The sequence below is a fragment of the Rhyacophila brunnea genome, unplaced genomic scaffold (genome assembly GCF_057557595.1).
Source record: "Rhyacophila brunnea isolate RB1 unplaced genomic scaffold, BYU_Rbru_1.0 scaffold_1, whole genome shotgun sequence".
NCBI classification, from domain to species: domain Eukaryota; kingdom Metazoa; phylum Arthropoda; class Insecta; order Trichoptera; family Rhyacophilidae; genus Rhyacophila; species Rhyacophila brunnea.
Window position 1 is genome coordinate 10673277 of NW_028232751.1, and position 18190 is coordinate 10691466.

Sequence of the window (18190 nt, forward strand, 5' to 3'; positions counted from 1 at the left end):
CTATTTAATATGAGATAATGATGTGTGAAACGGAAATTGGAGGACACTTAATGCTAGTGTTAAGAAATCTGAAATTTGAATGCAAGAATTCCTGTGAATGAGGTTATCGTTGTGGCAATGTTGTCCTTCATTCTCAACATTTTTTTGAAGATGTCACGCCCCTCTCGGAGGTCTTCCGACACTTAATTTTTTTCTTCTGGCGCTTATCTGTTGTGTGAAATTACGCGTTGGTAAAAATATCCCCGAGTCGAGGTAAGATTTAGGCTAGGCGGTCGATTCGGGAGCAGTTGAGTTGAGGCCGCGACGCCGCACGGGACGCCAGGGACCCTCGTCGAGTGCGCCCACTTATCAATGAAAGATGACAGAGTGCGGACGTCTCCGATTGAGAGCTTGCGAAATCATCGGCGTCGGTTAATGAATCCCCGTTCGTTCGCTTACCTTTCATAATTGCACCCAATCAACAAACACAAAGTAACGAACGAATGTTTTAACATACAACGATTCTCACAAAACGAACGAAGTTTCCACTGACGTACACGTATTTACGTGGTTTTAAATGTGTGTGTGAGTGAAACTGTTTTTTTTTTTTTAAACTATTGTTCGATATGTTCGTCCGTTGGTTTATCACCAACAAATAGTGCATTTTTAAGTATACTGTGATAGTTACCAACCATGGGGGGTAATTGCTGCAAGTGTGATTCTGCAAACCAGAGGGCGGCTGCTTCTTCCGCATCGTCAGTCTACAGGAAGAAGAGGTGAGTTCTTCGGATTACTTTATCCCGGCTTTAGCTGGTGGCCTTATTGATCACTTGGCAGGGATATCGATACACTTCACCGAATCAATAAATTCTACGGCTTATGTGACTGCATTCAATATGCAGTGCTGTTCTATAAAAAAATATATACAAAGTCAAGTGACTTTGGATATTCTTCTATGCATTTGCGATACTAATAATTAATGATTACCACTTGAGTTATTTTTTTAGACGTTAATAGTATATAATATTAATATGAATATTGTGATATAATAGATTCAAAGATACTTTACCAATAACTTAAGATTATAAATACGTATGTTTAACTAATATACCTTCTTAAAACCTAACATTTTGATACCACAATAATTGATATAAATTCAGTTTACCGATTATGGACTATGACTATACATTAACATTGTTTTTTTTTTTTTAGATGGTACCTATGTTATATATCTAGGGACATTTCTTATTAGTTAATTTTATTATTGAATTTCCAAAAAAATACCTAGTTCAATTTTATTGTTTACGAATAATGACAATTTGATGTGCTTACTTTTGTATCAGTGAGTATTTATTGTATATATGAAGCTATTTTTACAAACACTTCAAATATTCAAAAAATGTTTTTTTATATTAATTGATCCTTTACTTAGTAGGGTAGGGTAATAATAAGGTTTCTCGTTGTATGTATGCATTTACCATTGATGAGTGTGCATAGTGCCTTAGGTCTGGAACCTGGGTCGCACGACTCATGTGTAATAGTACAACATATAAATCAATTAGAATACTCACTTAGTAAATAATGATGGCCCAGTATTGAACAGTAACAACTCAAAAAACTTAGTTTTGAGATAATCATGTTTTAATATTTGAATATTTCACAATACACAAGGTTTGATCAGTTTTAAAAGAAAACGTGTCAGAATGTATCTATTCTAAATTTAAACGAATGGTCAATCGCCAGTTTTAAATGAAAACAATTCAAAAGTAGTTTTGTTTGAAAGTTTGTAAAATTTCATATGGGTTTTTTTGGCTCTCAATGTATCTAAATTATTTTTTTCAAATTGTTTCTGTACAAAACTGGCAAGTCCTCATTTTTACGAATATTTTGATATCAATATCGCGAAATGTCGAATTTTTGACTTGTTACCATCCAATACTGGGCCATCGATAATAGTATTACCCACAAAAGGTACAAAATTATTGTATTTACGTTGAATATTAATTGGCTAGAATAATTTGCTTGAAAATGTGTATTGTTACAATGAATGCGATTGCAGAAGTAATAATTCAATTTGTTTACTAATTATACATTATCTGTTTTTTATGTGTAATTGCGCGGTAAAAAGCAGTCTTTCAATAAACTTGGACTGCATTGTTGGGTCTGCATTTTTGCAAATAAAACAAAAAATAACACAAAAATAAAATGGTACATCAAAAGACGTTTGAATGAAAACTATTGTGATTTGTACATTCCAAAATATCGCAATCATGACGTGAATAAAATGTACATCGCCGCAAATACATATGCGAATTCGCACATTTATTGGCATCGAATTGGTAACAATAATAATTTATTATTTCATGTTATTTGAAATAGTCATGCATTACGCGCGCAATAAGTAAATGAACTTTTATTAGACGCCCACTTTAAGTGTTGACAGGTTGATGCTCATTTATTCAACATCTACATTTGTATAATAATTATACGATCAAATAGTATTTTATACTTAACTTGTAATTGGTTACTATATCTTGACATAACAGTTAAGAAACAGCATATTTAATAGTCGTTAGTAAAGCTTACGATAGAAGATAGAACCTTCGTTTGCACAAGGATTAGTAGCTTTCTCTAGTTCTAGCTAGATCTATCGATTACCTATATTTAGACAGTACCGATTGTAGGTAAATTATCTGTTCTTATGTCATGGTGAATTGTTGTCTGTTGGATAATGCCGACTATTTTACAGCTGTTGGGAAAACGCCAAGTACCTACTCTCAATAAGTTCGATTTCACTCTCTTTCTTCAGCTAGATCGGCTATCTTAAAACTTTCATTTTCAATTCCTAGTTTAATGTCAAATTAAACTTTAAGTGTTCCTTTAATTTTGTTAACTGTCAATTCATGGTGGAACTGAATTTTGTATTGTTGTTTTAATTTAATAAAACGCATTTTTTTGTAGTACTTATTCAACTTTTAATCAATAAATTAGGACCGGTTTCATCCGCCTCAGAGGGACATTTTCAATCCAATTGAAAATTTCCCTCAATTGGGTTGAAAATGTCCCTCTGAGGCGGACGAAACCCGTCCTAATTTATTGATTAAAAGTGGAATAAGTACTACAAAAAAAATTGCGTTTTATTAAATTAAAACAACAATTAAAGTGTTCCGATGCTACACAGTATGAACTGAAGCCTCTTGAAGCAATACAAAGATATTTGAGTTGTAAATGAAAGGGCGTGTCGAAATGTACTTATATATATTTCAATATCAAGTCAAATAAATAATACTTATATAATAAAGATTAATGGAAAATATATTTTTCTTCTTCTTTTTGTGCCATATCTGTGCTGGGTTTCTGAGTGTTGAGCTGTTCTTGGACCAGGATGTTCTTCTTCTTCGTGTTTATCTGTTTAGGCAAAAATAACAATGAACTATAATAATAATAATACATCGATTATTGATAAATCTGCTGTTGATTTGATGATTTTTCTACTTGAAGTTTTTAATTATATAGTATTCTTTGCTCGTATATATATGACACACAAAATATAATATATTTCAGAATAAATTGATATAATTAACGTTAATCTTTAAACAATGTGATGTTTCGCTTCTTTTACGTAACGTTTTAGAATATATCACACATTTTTTTTATAATTGCTGGTTTATATTGTTTGGATCAATATTTTTTATTGAACAAATAATATGATACGAATTTAGGACTAGAGAAAATGGATTCCAAACATACTGTAAAATGCTATTTCTGCCCAGTCAAACTCAAAGTGCATATAGTTACTCATATATTATAATAATATTATTATAATTTACATATAACTGTTCAATCTTTATACATAATTAAACATATTTAGATATTGTAATATCATTGTTTTATGTAAATAACTATCCAGGTCAGGTTTCATTACCAGACAGGAAGGAAGTTCGTGCATGTAATAATTACATATTTGGGAGTCTTAGAATCCCGTGAATTTCTATTTCATCTCAAATTTTATGGCGTGCCTATAAATATAGTGCGGCGATCAATCTACTTTTGGCTGCTCGGAAGACGTTGAACCGAGTTCACTAATCATATCATTGGAATCCAATCGTTTTGGCACAACGTATGAAACAATATGTAACGATTTTCTGAATGAATATTATCCGTAGCTTTATACGACTGACTTTGTCGTCATAGACGTGATCCACCCCTACATTCTTCGTTTTCGTGAACCTCACTGTATGGAATCCAATTCGATATGGATTAAGGATCCCGGGATCCCGGACAATTTTCGATACCTATGAACCTTTTTTTTATCAATTACAATCAATTAGTACCTATGTGTACTAAATTATGTTAGTGAAGTGTATGTACCTGCACATGTCACAGGGGGAATCGCCGGATGCTCGCGGATAATAAATAACCATTTTTGTTGTCATACCCAATCGTAAGAGAATCAGAAAAATAATAGATATAGACATATATGTAAGTACATACATGTGGACAGCTGTATGTAGCCTGCTCACGCGTTGGAAAACCTTCTGATTTATTTGTGTACGCACCAGACATAAAAACAAAAATTTTGTGTATTCAAAAACACTTCAATAAACAGAATTAAAACACAAACACTTTCTATATTTGAGAGGCATTGCAACGCATGCCGGGTACTCGCTAGTTTTATATAAAATCAATACCTACTCTACTACATTATTTTTGATTTTCGAATCTCAGATTTCGAAAAATATATTGAATCTCATTGGAATATGGAAACTACTCTCAAAGATTATATTGTTTAAATTCCATCTAAATTTACCATGCATAATCTCATAGCCACATGCGACATCACTGTAGTTATCCCATTTATCTCAGATTTTATGAACTTCTCCGTTTCCTGAAAATATTTTTTAAAGCAATCATCAGGTGTGGTGATTGGTGCTACTCAAAAATAATATATCATGAGAGGAAATATTGGAGGTTCACATTCATCGTTTTGATCGTGCATCAGTGGGTTTTATGAAGATTGTCTGGAATTATTAATTTTTTCAAACAACTTGCGGCGTCTCTGGTAATTGTTTGCAGCGCACAGTTTGATTACCAATGTATTAAAGTATCATGATTAATATTGAAGGAAAATAAATATGTATCTACCTAACTGTTATGCCGACTATATTACAATATTATTATAGTGTATATTCTTTTTCTTCTTTCGACCATGTATCCGATAGGATCATATGGGCCTCCACTGAGTAGAGGTTTGTATTGACAGATTTAGTTTTTTTTTACGAGAAATGAATGTCAGCCACTTGCTCAACCTATTAGGTCCATACCCTGACACGCACAAATTGAAAAACAATATGTGTACTTGCCAGACCCAGGATTCGAACCTGGGACACACGGCGTTATAGTCCAGCGCTTAAGCCGCGCAGCCACCGTGGGCGTCATAGTATATATTAAAATATTATTTACTCCATTAAACCCATATATTTCCAAGATTGAACGTACACATTATTAACATTAAATGTCTTAAATACGTAGTATATATTATTATACTAAACATTTTTGACCGATTTTATCAATGATATTTATATAAATAAAATAAAAAATCGAGAAAAACGCCAATCCCGGGATCGTCAAATTGTAATCCCGAAATCCCAGGATCAAAATTTTGACTCGGGATTGGATTCCCTACCTCATTGTTAAGAATCATGACTTCTGTCAAATAAATGTCATCGTTATATCCTTGGTTGCCGTTGGACAAAATCTCGAAATCTACTGACTACCATGTCTTCTACATATTTGACGACGACTATTAATTATCTTCTTACTGTCGTTTTCCTTTTTGATTCAGTCGCTAAAGAGCTACTGAATACATATTTTGGAGATCCGATCATACAGAGATGAGTCCATGAATCTTCACTAAATGTTGAGTTTTAAAAAGTGTTGGCTCAATAAAGAAGATGAAAAAATAACACTTACTTGACCAGGTGGTATAATATCCATTTCTAATACGGCACAGTTTTTTTGTTTATATAATTTCACGCTTACGATAGTTATAATTATATATCAACCGAAATATGTACCGTTAATTCATTTAATAAAACACCTGCTTCCTTTAAACGCGCCATTTCCAACATTTAGTATAATCGTATTATCTCTTTTTTTCTTCCCTGGTCTATTTTACATTGATATATCGATGGTTTAGTGCGCAGATATTGTATGTCCAGTTTTTGTCGGAATTGAGTTAACATAATAATATACAACATGTTCGTCTGTATCATATCTTTATGCTGTAAAAATATTGTACGTCCAAATACGATATTTTATAAGATACTATATCCATTTCTCATGCATCTCAAAGAATTTGTATATAAGGGGTGTCAATAAGGTCGATTGCCAAAAATAATTAATATATTCATGATTTGGAAGTATAATGAGATTTTATTTATAATACATATTTCTATTATCCAAATTTCTAATTGTCTAATTCTATCAACACTCATTCCGATAAAAGGAAAAACACAAGGTGAAGATTTGTTAAAAAGTTTTAATAACTTTAACAACACTACGCATAAGTTGTAGACACCTTACAATAAATATATGATAAGTAAATTCAAGCTCTGTAGCATCCGGAACCTCAAAATAAAATTTATGTATTCAAAATACAATAACTATTGTTATCTAAATAAAAAAAATCTATGTACAACGCTTTATTTAATTTTCTTAATAAGATTATTATATACTAAGTATACTTATAAATATATATGTAATTAATTTCAGAAAAAGTAGACCGTGGAGGATTTTTCTTTTTTAAAGTAGATCTTATCTAAAAATTAGTTGACAGCCCAGCCCTGTGATATATTATTATTATTAATTTATATATTATGAAAACTTTCATGCTTGTAACATTTTCTCTTTAATCTATTTTCTGCATATTTACAATCAATGTAACTGTTTAACATTCCTTAAAATAATAAAATAAGTGCTTGTAAGCATTCCTTATGCAAAACATATTATTAATTTTAGATGGATCTCATTTTAGCAACCTTCGGTACTTGCAATAATACGCCATAAGCCAAGATTAACAAACAAAATGCTTACATGCTATGTAGGTAGCTCAAAAGTTAAAATAGATCTATAAGTGCCTACGTATTTGTTACGAATTACGTATAATATTGGAATTCTGCCATTGTATTGATATGTGTATCCTGATAATTACCTGACAATTCGGGAGTATGACTTATCCCAAAGTATATAACTAACTCATGCCAATTATTATTGGGAAATCAAAGACTGAAGATATTTTATATATAAGAGGAAACGTAGAAAATGAAAAGTTTTATAAATATTAGTTTACATAATATAATAATATGTAATTATATCATTTAATTTTACACCTTTCCTCACGGTTATTTGGTTTTACTCTTTTTATTGTTGGTATTAATTGCTGTACCTTATTATTTATTAATTCTCCATGTAATTTATAATGTTAATAAATATGTAAATATTATTTTTTAATTATATTTTGCCACACTGGTTTTAAATGTGGAATGATTCATGAACCTCATTAACTAAGTATTGTCTGCGATCGCTAAAACATTTTTTTACATCGAAAGCCTTTTATTCTTGAAATTTCTTGAATACACACTAGGCCTGAAAATTTTTTGGTTGAAGGGCCACATTAAGATAATAAAATTAACGGCGGGCCGCAAGTAAAATACTATTTTTAGGCAAACATTATTTATTATCATGAAAAAGGAATTTCAACACATCTGAAGAAGATTCAATAGAAGAGAAAACGATCATATTCACACAAAGCCTCATTTTCTGAGATAGAGTCGTCAGCATTTTGGATTTCGGTTTGGAGTCAATAATAACCTCTATTGGCTGTAAACCATTGCAGCCAGCGACGTGCCTAGACAAAATGCCGCCCCTAGGCAGGGCCAAAATGCCACCCCATTTTATACTGTATCTTTATAATAATCTTTTCATGACTCCGATCTCCAAGAAATGTGCTGTATCGTGGTATGGATACATTACTAACAAAATATATACCACACAATCTAATTAAAATGCCATCTCTACTTCAATAGACAATATTGCGAGTCCACGGTTTCATATACATTTAAAAATACACCTGGCAACTTTCAAAACTCGCGAATCACTGGCAAAAATATTTGCATAAATTAATTAGTTAAGTATGTAGGTACCTACCTATAATTCAAATATAATTCGCAAATCTGCACGTGTCATTGCTGGTCATCAAGGACATGACGCCCGAGGACAACGGAAGTAAACTAGACTTCGCGAACCCGAAAAAATACAGTCCTGTTAAACCTTTTATGTTAATTAATAGATTTTGTTTCCAACCAGTGAGCTGATTTTTTTAATGGATAGATATTTCCGTTATTACAAAGTTTAGGTACCTATTCCTATATATCTAATGATTCTCCTCGATTTGCCGCCCTTGGAGTAACTGCCGCCCCCAAACGACGCTCAATCTGCCTACCCCCACGGGACGTCACTGATTGCAGCGCATCTATTGTATACACAAGACTGCTATCGATCGCTATCGACGGTTATCGAGGGTAGTTTATCATATTTTGTATTGAGGTTTTATAATTATTACAATAAATTAGCCGTCTAACAGTCAAAACTGTCTATCTCGCTCTAAAATTTAGCACAGCCAAGAGAGGTGCTGTTAAAACATAGCACTTATTGTAACCGTGTTGGAAATTTGTACGTATGCAGTTTGCCGTATCACACTTAACCGTGAAATTTTGTATTGGAAATATATGATAGTATACTAAAGACCGTCCAACCTCTTTGGGTCATATAGTACCTACTGAGATAAATTTCATGTCTAAATAAAACACGATTCTTGACGATTTACAGGCAGCCAGCAGTAAACCAAATTTTGAAAATAGCCGATATACTGGATTATTTATTAGGTCAAGCTAGGTTTTCATTCTTGAATAATTCATGAATTTTGCCAAAGTCAGCTATGAAAATTGAATTAATTAATCTAATAAAATTGGAGACCGTATAGTATACGATCATCTCTTTCCGATAGAAAGCTCACGGCAAACTGTGCTACGGTGAAATATTTAACATACAATTTACATGTAAACTATTGTAATAATTACAACTAACTATTGTAAAAAATAATACAAAAATATGAAAAAAAAAACTACCCTCAATAGCCGTCGACAGCGGCCGATAGCAGTCTTGTGTATAGAATTTATGCACAGAATCTATTTACCAGAGTAATAATTATTATTCTACTAACTTCATGGCTGATATCGTTTTAAAAAATGTGTGTTCCCAGATATATGAAGCTGCCGAGTTAGAATTCAATTCAATAATATTTATGAATATAACTTTATACCTATTATGTAAGTATGAATGTAGATACCTATCTATTTTCGTATATAGCGTCAACAACTTTTGGGAAATTTTTCCTCAAAGTTTTGTATAAGTCATCGTATGAAAAAATATTTGCTAAGAATACATTAATATCGCAACTTTCTGTTTGATTGATTCGAATGCTGTAACATACTTGTAATACTTAGATGTATATTACTTTAATTTCATTAACAAGTTACAAAGTAAGACATAGACATAAATCATTCTTGCCGTACGCAAAGACCTAGTTAAATTAATTATGTTATAATATCCAATGCATTATTAAAGTACAAGAGTGTGTGCCAAAATTCAAAGAATGTTATGAAACGCTTCTCACATCTGTATTAAGTAGAATGTATTGCATTTCGAAGGAGATATCTTTTTTCACCCACCGGATATAGTATAATATGGAAAATAAAAGGGCCCCGTAAATGACCATACCCATAGACATTTGGTTTAATCAGGGTGTGTCATAGACTATAGATACATGGGTGTGATTATATTTTCTTCTTCTTCTTCGATGGCGCTACAGCTCAAGTTGAGCCCTAGCCTCCTCCACCACCGTCCTCCAGCCGGAACGGTCCTCCGCACGTCTTTTCCGGTTCATGATTTTTAGCAGCTGGTCGGCATCTTTTGTAATGTTGTCACCCCATCATGTGCGTGGCTTTCCCACTGGCCTTTTCCCCCCTGGATTTCCTTTGAGGATCTTCTTCGGTATCCGTGACTCAGACATGCGCTGGACATGGCCTGTCCAGTTCAGCCTCTGGAGTTTTATGAAGGTGGAGAGTTTTGAATCTTGGTATAAGCGGTATAGTTCCGTGTTGTACCTAATTCTCCACTCCCCACCATCATTCATGGGTCCGTATATTCGCCTCAGGATCTTTCTCTCTAAGCAATCCACCATTTCAGCTGTTTTCACATTTAGCGTCCATGACTCGCACCCGTATGCAACGACTGTGCGTATGACGGTTTTATAGTGTTCATATTTATTCCCATAAATACATAATTATATGAATGTTAGCACTATCTACATACGTATTCGCATAATGTTTGTCCTATCAAAACTGTTCGATAATATTTAGTTGTAATGAACAACATTGTTATAAAAATGGTAATTTGCATGTTTTATTCCACGCTTTTGACCTATTCTACTAACCTCTCCAATTTAATCATAATAATTTGTACGAGGGAGTATTTTGGTCAATGATGACTGTAGACTGTAGTTAACAGTCTCACCATATCCGGTCTTATCATAGAACCCTGTGTTTGGATGTGAAGCAACAGCATTTTTTTATGAGTGGGAATATCTCATTCTCATTGACATGGGTGAATATAATATCACGAGCTAATTTAATTAATACATATTATATTGGACTCCAAAATAGATTGTGAACGAATACTATAATTCAAATTTATAATGTTTAGATATGTATTTTATTTAATATTCTTTACAAGAGATTCATGACGTCATATTATTTTTTTCATGCATCGTTAAGCAACTATATTTTTCTTGATTTCAAAAGAATCACTATTTTGTAGATACAATATGTTGACACTAAGATATCGAAATCTTGTTTTTTGTTAGTAAATTTAACATTTTAGCCTCTGTTGACAAACTGAGAGAGGAAGTGAATATACTTAAGTGTTTAAATAAAATCTTTTGCACGTTAACACCATCAGCTGGGGTCTATCCAAGGCCTGCCATAGTTCCTTCCACTCTTCCTTGTCCCTATCTTCGCTTCCACGTACATCCACCGAACTGTATGAGTTCGTCTATCCAGCGGCTTTTATAGCGTTACTGTGGCCATTTAATGCCCCTTGCTGGTTTATTCTGTAATCTTTCCACGATATGCCCAATATGCACGTTTCCATGGGTAATTTCTGGTTTTATCTTACGTCAATAGTTCATATTTCATACGCATACGTGAACACTGGTAGTACACATTGGTTGAATAATAAACGTTTAAGACACAATTTAAGGTCACTTTTGAAGATACTATTCAGTCGCCCATATAGGTACATACCACCCGTCATTTGACATTTTATCATGGATACATGCTTTTGTCTCGACCTCCCGGACGGATTCGTTACGAAAAATAAAGTCACAAAAGTAGCGCGGCCGTGAGGGACTCCAGTCGGCCGCGAACGGCGTTTCGGTAATTTATTTAATTTTCTTTCGAATTTAGACAACCAGCATTCAGAGAATCAGTAGGCAAAGCATGTCCCCTGTTTAATAATTTTGGCAGTCACGGTTTAAGTATTGTTTTTGTCCAATATAGACGTGGTAACTCACTCGTTTAATTGTATACAAATATGAATTGTGTGTAACAAATATATGACACCATCTTATTATAAATAGATGGGTACTTACATAATATATTTTGGAAACGTCCAAGAAAGGTGTTTTTTTTTTTTTTTTTTTTTAAATTAAATGTATTGTAATATGAATCTAGTTGATAAAAGTCATACGAGATGCATACCTAAATGTTTTGTTTTAACAAGTATGAATGTAAATAGTCGAGGTGAAGTTAATAATGGGAGTCCAGAACTGAAGAGAATCCGGCTTGTTTACGTTTGGATGATCACGTTTCTAGACGTCACGCTTTGGTTTTCAACTCCCCATTCTGTTTCACCTAAATAAGATTGAAATGTTTCCTGGTATTATAGTAGAGTATCTCTCATTTGCTGGATGATATTATTATTATTACATCGTTCATTTGCTAAAAAAATGGATTTGGAATAAATATAGTTTTATATTATATAATCATAATAATATTATGTGCATTTCATGATATGAAACGGTACACGCCAACAATATGAGCGTATGAAGCGTTTTCAGTTGTAATATAATATGTATATTATACATAAATCAAAGTGGTGAATTAATAGCTACCCTAGTAAAATAGATTTGCTTTTATACTTATTTTCTTAATTCTACGTACAGCGACGATTTTCTTTGACGCGATTTTTTAAGCGATTCGTTAGAAGATTTAAAAATGGGACTCGTAACAACTCAAATTAATTATTCAATTATAACAAAATCTTAATATTATTTATATTTCTCATTTAGTTATAAAATATTACCCAAAGCTTAAAGGTCCATTACATACACAAAAAATATACCACTTATATTATTATGGGTTATCAGTGATCACTCATCATTGTCGTAATAATAATTAATTAGGTACTTATAGGAAATAGATACATTGATATTTTACCTGTGTATATGGGTTTGCGGTCTGATTATCGAACATATTAATTAAGGCAAGGTGAATTTATGGTGTTTATTCTGTTTTTTATCGTGGGGTCTCAAAAACAGTCAGTGCATCACGTCTGCACGCCCGCAAAACCCCCCAATGCGTACCTACATATAGGAAATCTTATTTTTAATAAATATTTAACATTCGTGGATATTATAACTTTTATAATCTCCATTCATATATTTTTAAATGCTATCTATCTCTGAGCCATATATAAAAATAAATCAATACTTACGACACGTTTTTCGCTCATTTGATAAGCTTTATCAAGCATGAGTATGAATGTACAAAATTAAAAAAAAACGTTTAAATTTATCCCTACATATATTATTATTATTATTATTATTGGTATTATTATTATTGTTATTATTATTATTATTATTATTGGCATCTGCAGAGCCAACCGCCTCGCTGAATCTTGAAATAAGCTTGACGTCGTAACCACATAGTGGTATTTTTTAATATAATTAATAAATAAATCTGACAATAATTATTATAAGCACTGACTTGGAGGCTGCAATGTCAGTTTGGCATGAATTTTTCGCTGATTTGTCACTTTTCAGTTTACGATTTCACCCATTGTTGCAGTAATAAATAAACATTAACTGACTTTTAAAATGGAAATTAAGCGGTATGTATTTTTCATAAAACGATAGAACACAATAATTTAATCATTTATTAATAATTTGAATTGAGTAGCAAATAAACAAAAAAAACTTCTCTCCATTAATGATATGCACAACATTTGAAATGTTCAAATTAGACCAAAATAACATAATTATTTATAATTCTTGCAAATTAGCTCAGTACTCTATAATCTATATTATTATAACATAACAAAATGTATAATGCACCTTAAAACCCCTCATTACTTTGTCGTTATTTTTATATAATCTCCATGTGTAAATGATGGAAAGAATCCCTTTTGCTTTTGACCTATTTAATAATTGTAACCGTACTGTAACCGCTGTAATTGTACACCAACGATGGCCGCGCGGCGCGTTGTCCTATAACGTCATGAGTCCCAGATTCGAATCGTGGATCTGGCAAGTACACAATATTGTTTTTCAATTGGACATAGTTATGCAGAAAGTAGCCAGTCCACAAAAAATAAAAATAAATTAGATATGATATAGATCAGATGCGAGAAGGTTTTCTATACGTTCTGCTGAAAATAGCCAAGCCGCAAAAAATATTCTTGAAATAAAATACTATTTACAATTTTAAATTTTGTATTTTACATACATTTCGTCCCCTTATTGCAGAACTAGCCTAACTGATTTTTTGTGATTTTTTTTTTATTTGATAGAAAAATTCCTTTTTTGATTCTCTATTTGGAGTCCGAACAGGCGTATCTGAATTATCAATATAAAAAAAGTTATCAGCTTAGATCATTCCAAGCCTAAATTCAATCTTAAAAATATTTTGGAACTAAATTAGCCTAACTGACGTTAAGCTAGTTCTGCACGCAAAAGTACACCTACACGTTGGCAATATCGCCTCTTTCTATTGCAGTTAGGATTTATTTGTACTAGTTCGCTGTCAATGTCAACTGCCAACGTAATTACGCTGATGCTGTAATTACCGACAAGTATTGCAATTATTCTATGGACCATCTAGTGGCTCCTTCCACATCTAATTCGGTTGATGATGATGAGATAGTTAACACATTTTCTACCGAAATCAGTGGCATGACTGGAGTTCAATCAACACCAAATCGATTGATCCCGCTGACTCCAAATAACGAAGGAGAAATCAGTGCCACAGTGGCCCACTTTACATTAGAACAACGAGGTAATTATGAGTTTTATTGTTCACAAAAATAAACATTTTCTTGACTGAAATAAGAACTGCAATTTGCTTCTATCCCGCACATTAGCTCAATGATGTATATATTTTCAGACTCTGTAATCATCGACAAGGTTTTCAATAATTTTATGGATGATCAAGAGGTTCTTTCGACATCTGATTCCTTTGATAATGATGGGAAAGTGGACCCATTTTCTACCGACAGTGTATCAGACTATGAACCACCACAGTATTCACTATCATCACACAGTGATGAAAACTCATCAAATGGTATTGGTAATATTGTAAATCGACTTTCAGCACCTGTCCTAGAGGTGTATAACTCAAGTCAAGCAGGGAAAAAAAGACTAGGAAAAGACATCATAATGAAGCTCTGTTGCGCAGAAATGTAATAAAAAAGTAGCGAAATTCTGGAAACGAATTTATAAACTGGAAAAACAATGTAATATGTGAGTGTCAAATGAAGGAACCCTCTCCTCAAACATGCAAATTTGGTTGTTCTATAAAAATTACCCAAGAACAGAGGGTTGCAATATTTCATCAGTTTTGGAATTTAGGTGATATAAATAATCAACGTGAACCGCTTCGTTGAATTTAATAAAAAAAAGAACTACAATTGATATAAGTGAAGGTCGAGAAAGAAGTCATCGTAAAATGACTGAAAACTCAAATTTTCTTTCAGAAGATCTTAACAAGATTAAAATATGCCAATTGTTTTTAAACTCATTGAGCATACGTTATCAAATGGTTAAGACTGCTGCAAAGAATTCATACCACCTTAATTCAAGCACGGTTGCTGATGACAATAGAGGGTCGCAGAGGATTTTTGCGGTAAGCGACCACATGAAGCAAAACGTGAGGGATCACATTAACAGCTTTTCTACAGTAAGCAGCCATTATTGCCGAAAAAAGACCACGAAGCAGTACTTGGATGCAGCATTAAATATAACAAAGATGTTTGACCTATATAAAAAGGACTACGAAGGAAAAAGCTTGACAGCAGCCATTGCTTCAATGTGGCTACATATAGAGGCATATTTTGTAATGAATTTAATTATTCTTTACTCCGAAGAAGGACCAGTGTGACTTTTTCTTGAAATATGAGCAAAGCAGTAATGAAGAAAAAGATATTATGAAAGCAGAATATTATGATACTCATTTAAAAAATAAAGAAATTACCCGAAAGTTAAAATAAATGTCAAGGAGCAGGCAAACTTAAATAAAACGTTCCTATTGCGCAACAAGTCTTACAAATCCCAGAGCAGAAGCCGCACAACTATACTATAAACATAAACGAAAGTATGCCACATACAATCTCAGTATTCATGATCTAGGATCACAACAAGATCATTGTTTTATGTGGCATGGATCAATTGGAATGAGAGGAGTGTGTGAAATTTGGAAGCTGTGTCTTTGATTTCATCAAACAACAGGTATCGGAAGGAATTGGAATTGTAATCGGAAGAATTCATATTTTTTTCAGATAATCGTGCTGGAAAAAATTGTATCCATTTCATGTACTGTATGTACATGTTCTGTGCGGCCAATTTCTCTTGTAAAATAACACATATCTTTTCAGAAAAAGGTCACACGCAGAATGAAGTTGATTCGATTCATAGTGTTATTGAAAGGGCTGCCAAGAAAATACCAGTATATACACCGAGCTAGTGGTATTCAATAGCACGATCAGCATGTAGGAAGAGACCCTACACCTACATTGCTTGAAATCAACAACCAAAAATTGGGATTATGATGAACGTGGAATCAAATTTTCTTGGCAAAAGATAAAACGAATCTCAGTAATGCCAGAAAATCCACACACACTCCAAATCGAGTACAACTTTGAAGATTCGCCTGCACCAGTTAATACAGCTGAGCGTAGCCGTGGACCACTAATTCAAAAGATAACTGACTTCAAATTGATGAGAGTAAGAAGTTCGGTCATACCAATAGCTAAGCTAAAACATTGTGACCTAATGTATCTTTGCCCGGAGAAAATAATCCCTGTTGACTACCATTCTTTCTATACAGGACTGATCACCTCACCACAAGAAGTGAATAGGGATGAAACAGACAGTGATTAAATTAAAAATAGTGCTTATGAGTAATAGGTTTTATTGCCTTTTCATTTATATAACTTCTTGAACTTTAACTTTCATTAAAACTACAGTATATTATAAGTACCCATGTTCATTGAAGTGTTTGGTAGATTTTGTGAATAAAAAAACTATGTTGTGAGATTTAATTTTTATTTTGTAGTGCTATACAAATTTAGCCTAACTTCCTAATGCGCTTAAGGTACCATTTTTTATTGCCTTATGTTCGCGTTCAAATACCTTAACTCAATTAAGATAGTTCTGATCTGAATTATTGTAGTACAACTATATCCTAATAGTTATGCAGAACAAGCTTAACTCAAATAAGATAGTGCTGATTTCAAATACTGTAGTGCAAAAGTAGCCTATCTGCATAAAATATGTGACGGAATATACTTTTTGGTATTTTTTTTTCACATAAACAAAGCATTTAACCAAAGCATTATCATATATTTAAATCAATTTTTTTATATTTACAGTTTTCAAATTAATGACGAAATAAAGTTTAAAACTGCTCTCCTGTAAAATGTCCAAAACTCAGTTAGGCTAGTTCTGCAATAAGGGGACGATTTTTAATATCATGTTGTTGCTAAAGTGCCATTATCTCAGCTGGGCATTATTGTGGACTGGCTACATTCTGCACAACTACGTTCAATTTGTGTATGAGTAAGAGTATGGACCTAATATGGATAAGTGGGTGACATCCATTTATCGTAAAAACAAACAACAACATTGGTCGAAAAAAAATGTAAATACAAACAGTAAAGACAGTCTTAGTGGAAAAAATGTGAAATTATAAATAAAGTATATTATTTGAGTTTCCCCATCTCCACCCGCCATGTAAATGCAGCCGTGGTTTGTGCACGGCCGCCTTCCATGACGCTATAAACATGTCAGAATGAAATGATTTTAGTGCCACACTTCCTTGTCCCGAAGCGATGCTGCACGGGACTGATGTAGCAACCATGTACCTTAGTGCTTAAAGAAAGAGATTTATAAAATAAAAGAATCTTGACTTGCTCTGCCGTCATTTTATCTTTAATGACATGAAGTGTCCTCTGTACCCGTATACTGAAACTCTGCCGAAACAGAGGAGTCAGGATTTGAAAGTGATGAATCGAAGGAGGGATCGAAATTATTGTAAAGTAGGTTTTAGCCTTTTCATTTAAATACATACCTATTTACATAATTTATTACATTATTATCTATGTAATACCTTAATAATTAATTGTTTGTATTTTAGGCCAATTCGCATAAATGGTTATTTTGTATGTTAAAAATACATCTACAATTACTGTATTAATATGACGTTTTACATGTCAATTGTTTTTCATGCATTATTCTTTTTTTTTTTTTTAATACGCATCTTTTAAAATGTCGATGTTGGATTTAACGTATCTCTTGAAAAACCGCCACGGTATAAAACCGACATCATTCGAGTGAAACAAAATCTAATTTTATGTCAGTAGTATAGCATTGATTATTTCTGTAGCGCCGTTTCGATTCTGCTGTAAAGTAAACAAAATGACCACTAAATACCATAAAATAAATAATTCAAATTTAGACATTCCTCCCAACTCGAATAAGAGAGATGGCCAGTAACAGGCAGCAACACATCTTGTATATATACCAAGTGGCAGCTCGTCC

General features: G+C 32.8%; 1 protein-coding gene across 2 annotated transcripts in view; it reads left to right on the plus strand.

Annotated features, from left to right (window-relative positions):
• LOC147079460 (uncharacterized) overlaps positions 1-18190 on the plus strand; it is a 179382-nt gene that overhangs the window by 33982 nt on the left and 127210 nt on the right. Inside the window, exon 1 of one of the 2 annotated variants that reach the window (XM_085941235.1) lies at positions 286-755. The exons of the other annotated variant lie outside the window; for it this stretch is intronic. Within the exon in view, the coding sequence (XP_085797361.1) occupies positions 673-755 (83 nt within the window). The 5' untranslated portion in view covers positions 286-672. Of the gene's footprint in view, positions 1-285; positions 756-18190 lie in introns of those variants that run through there. 2 annotated transcript variants of the gene reach the window in all.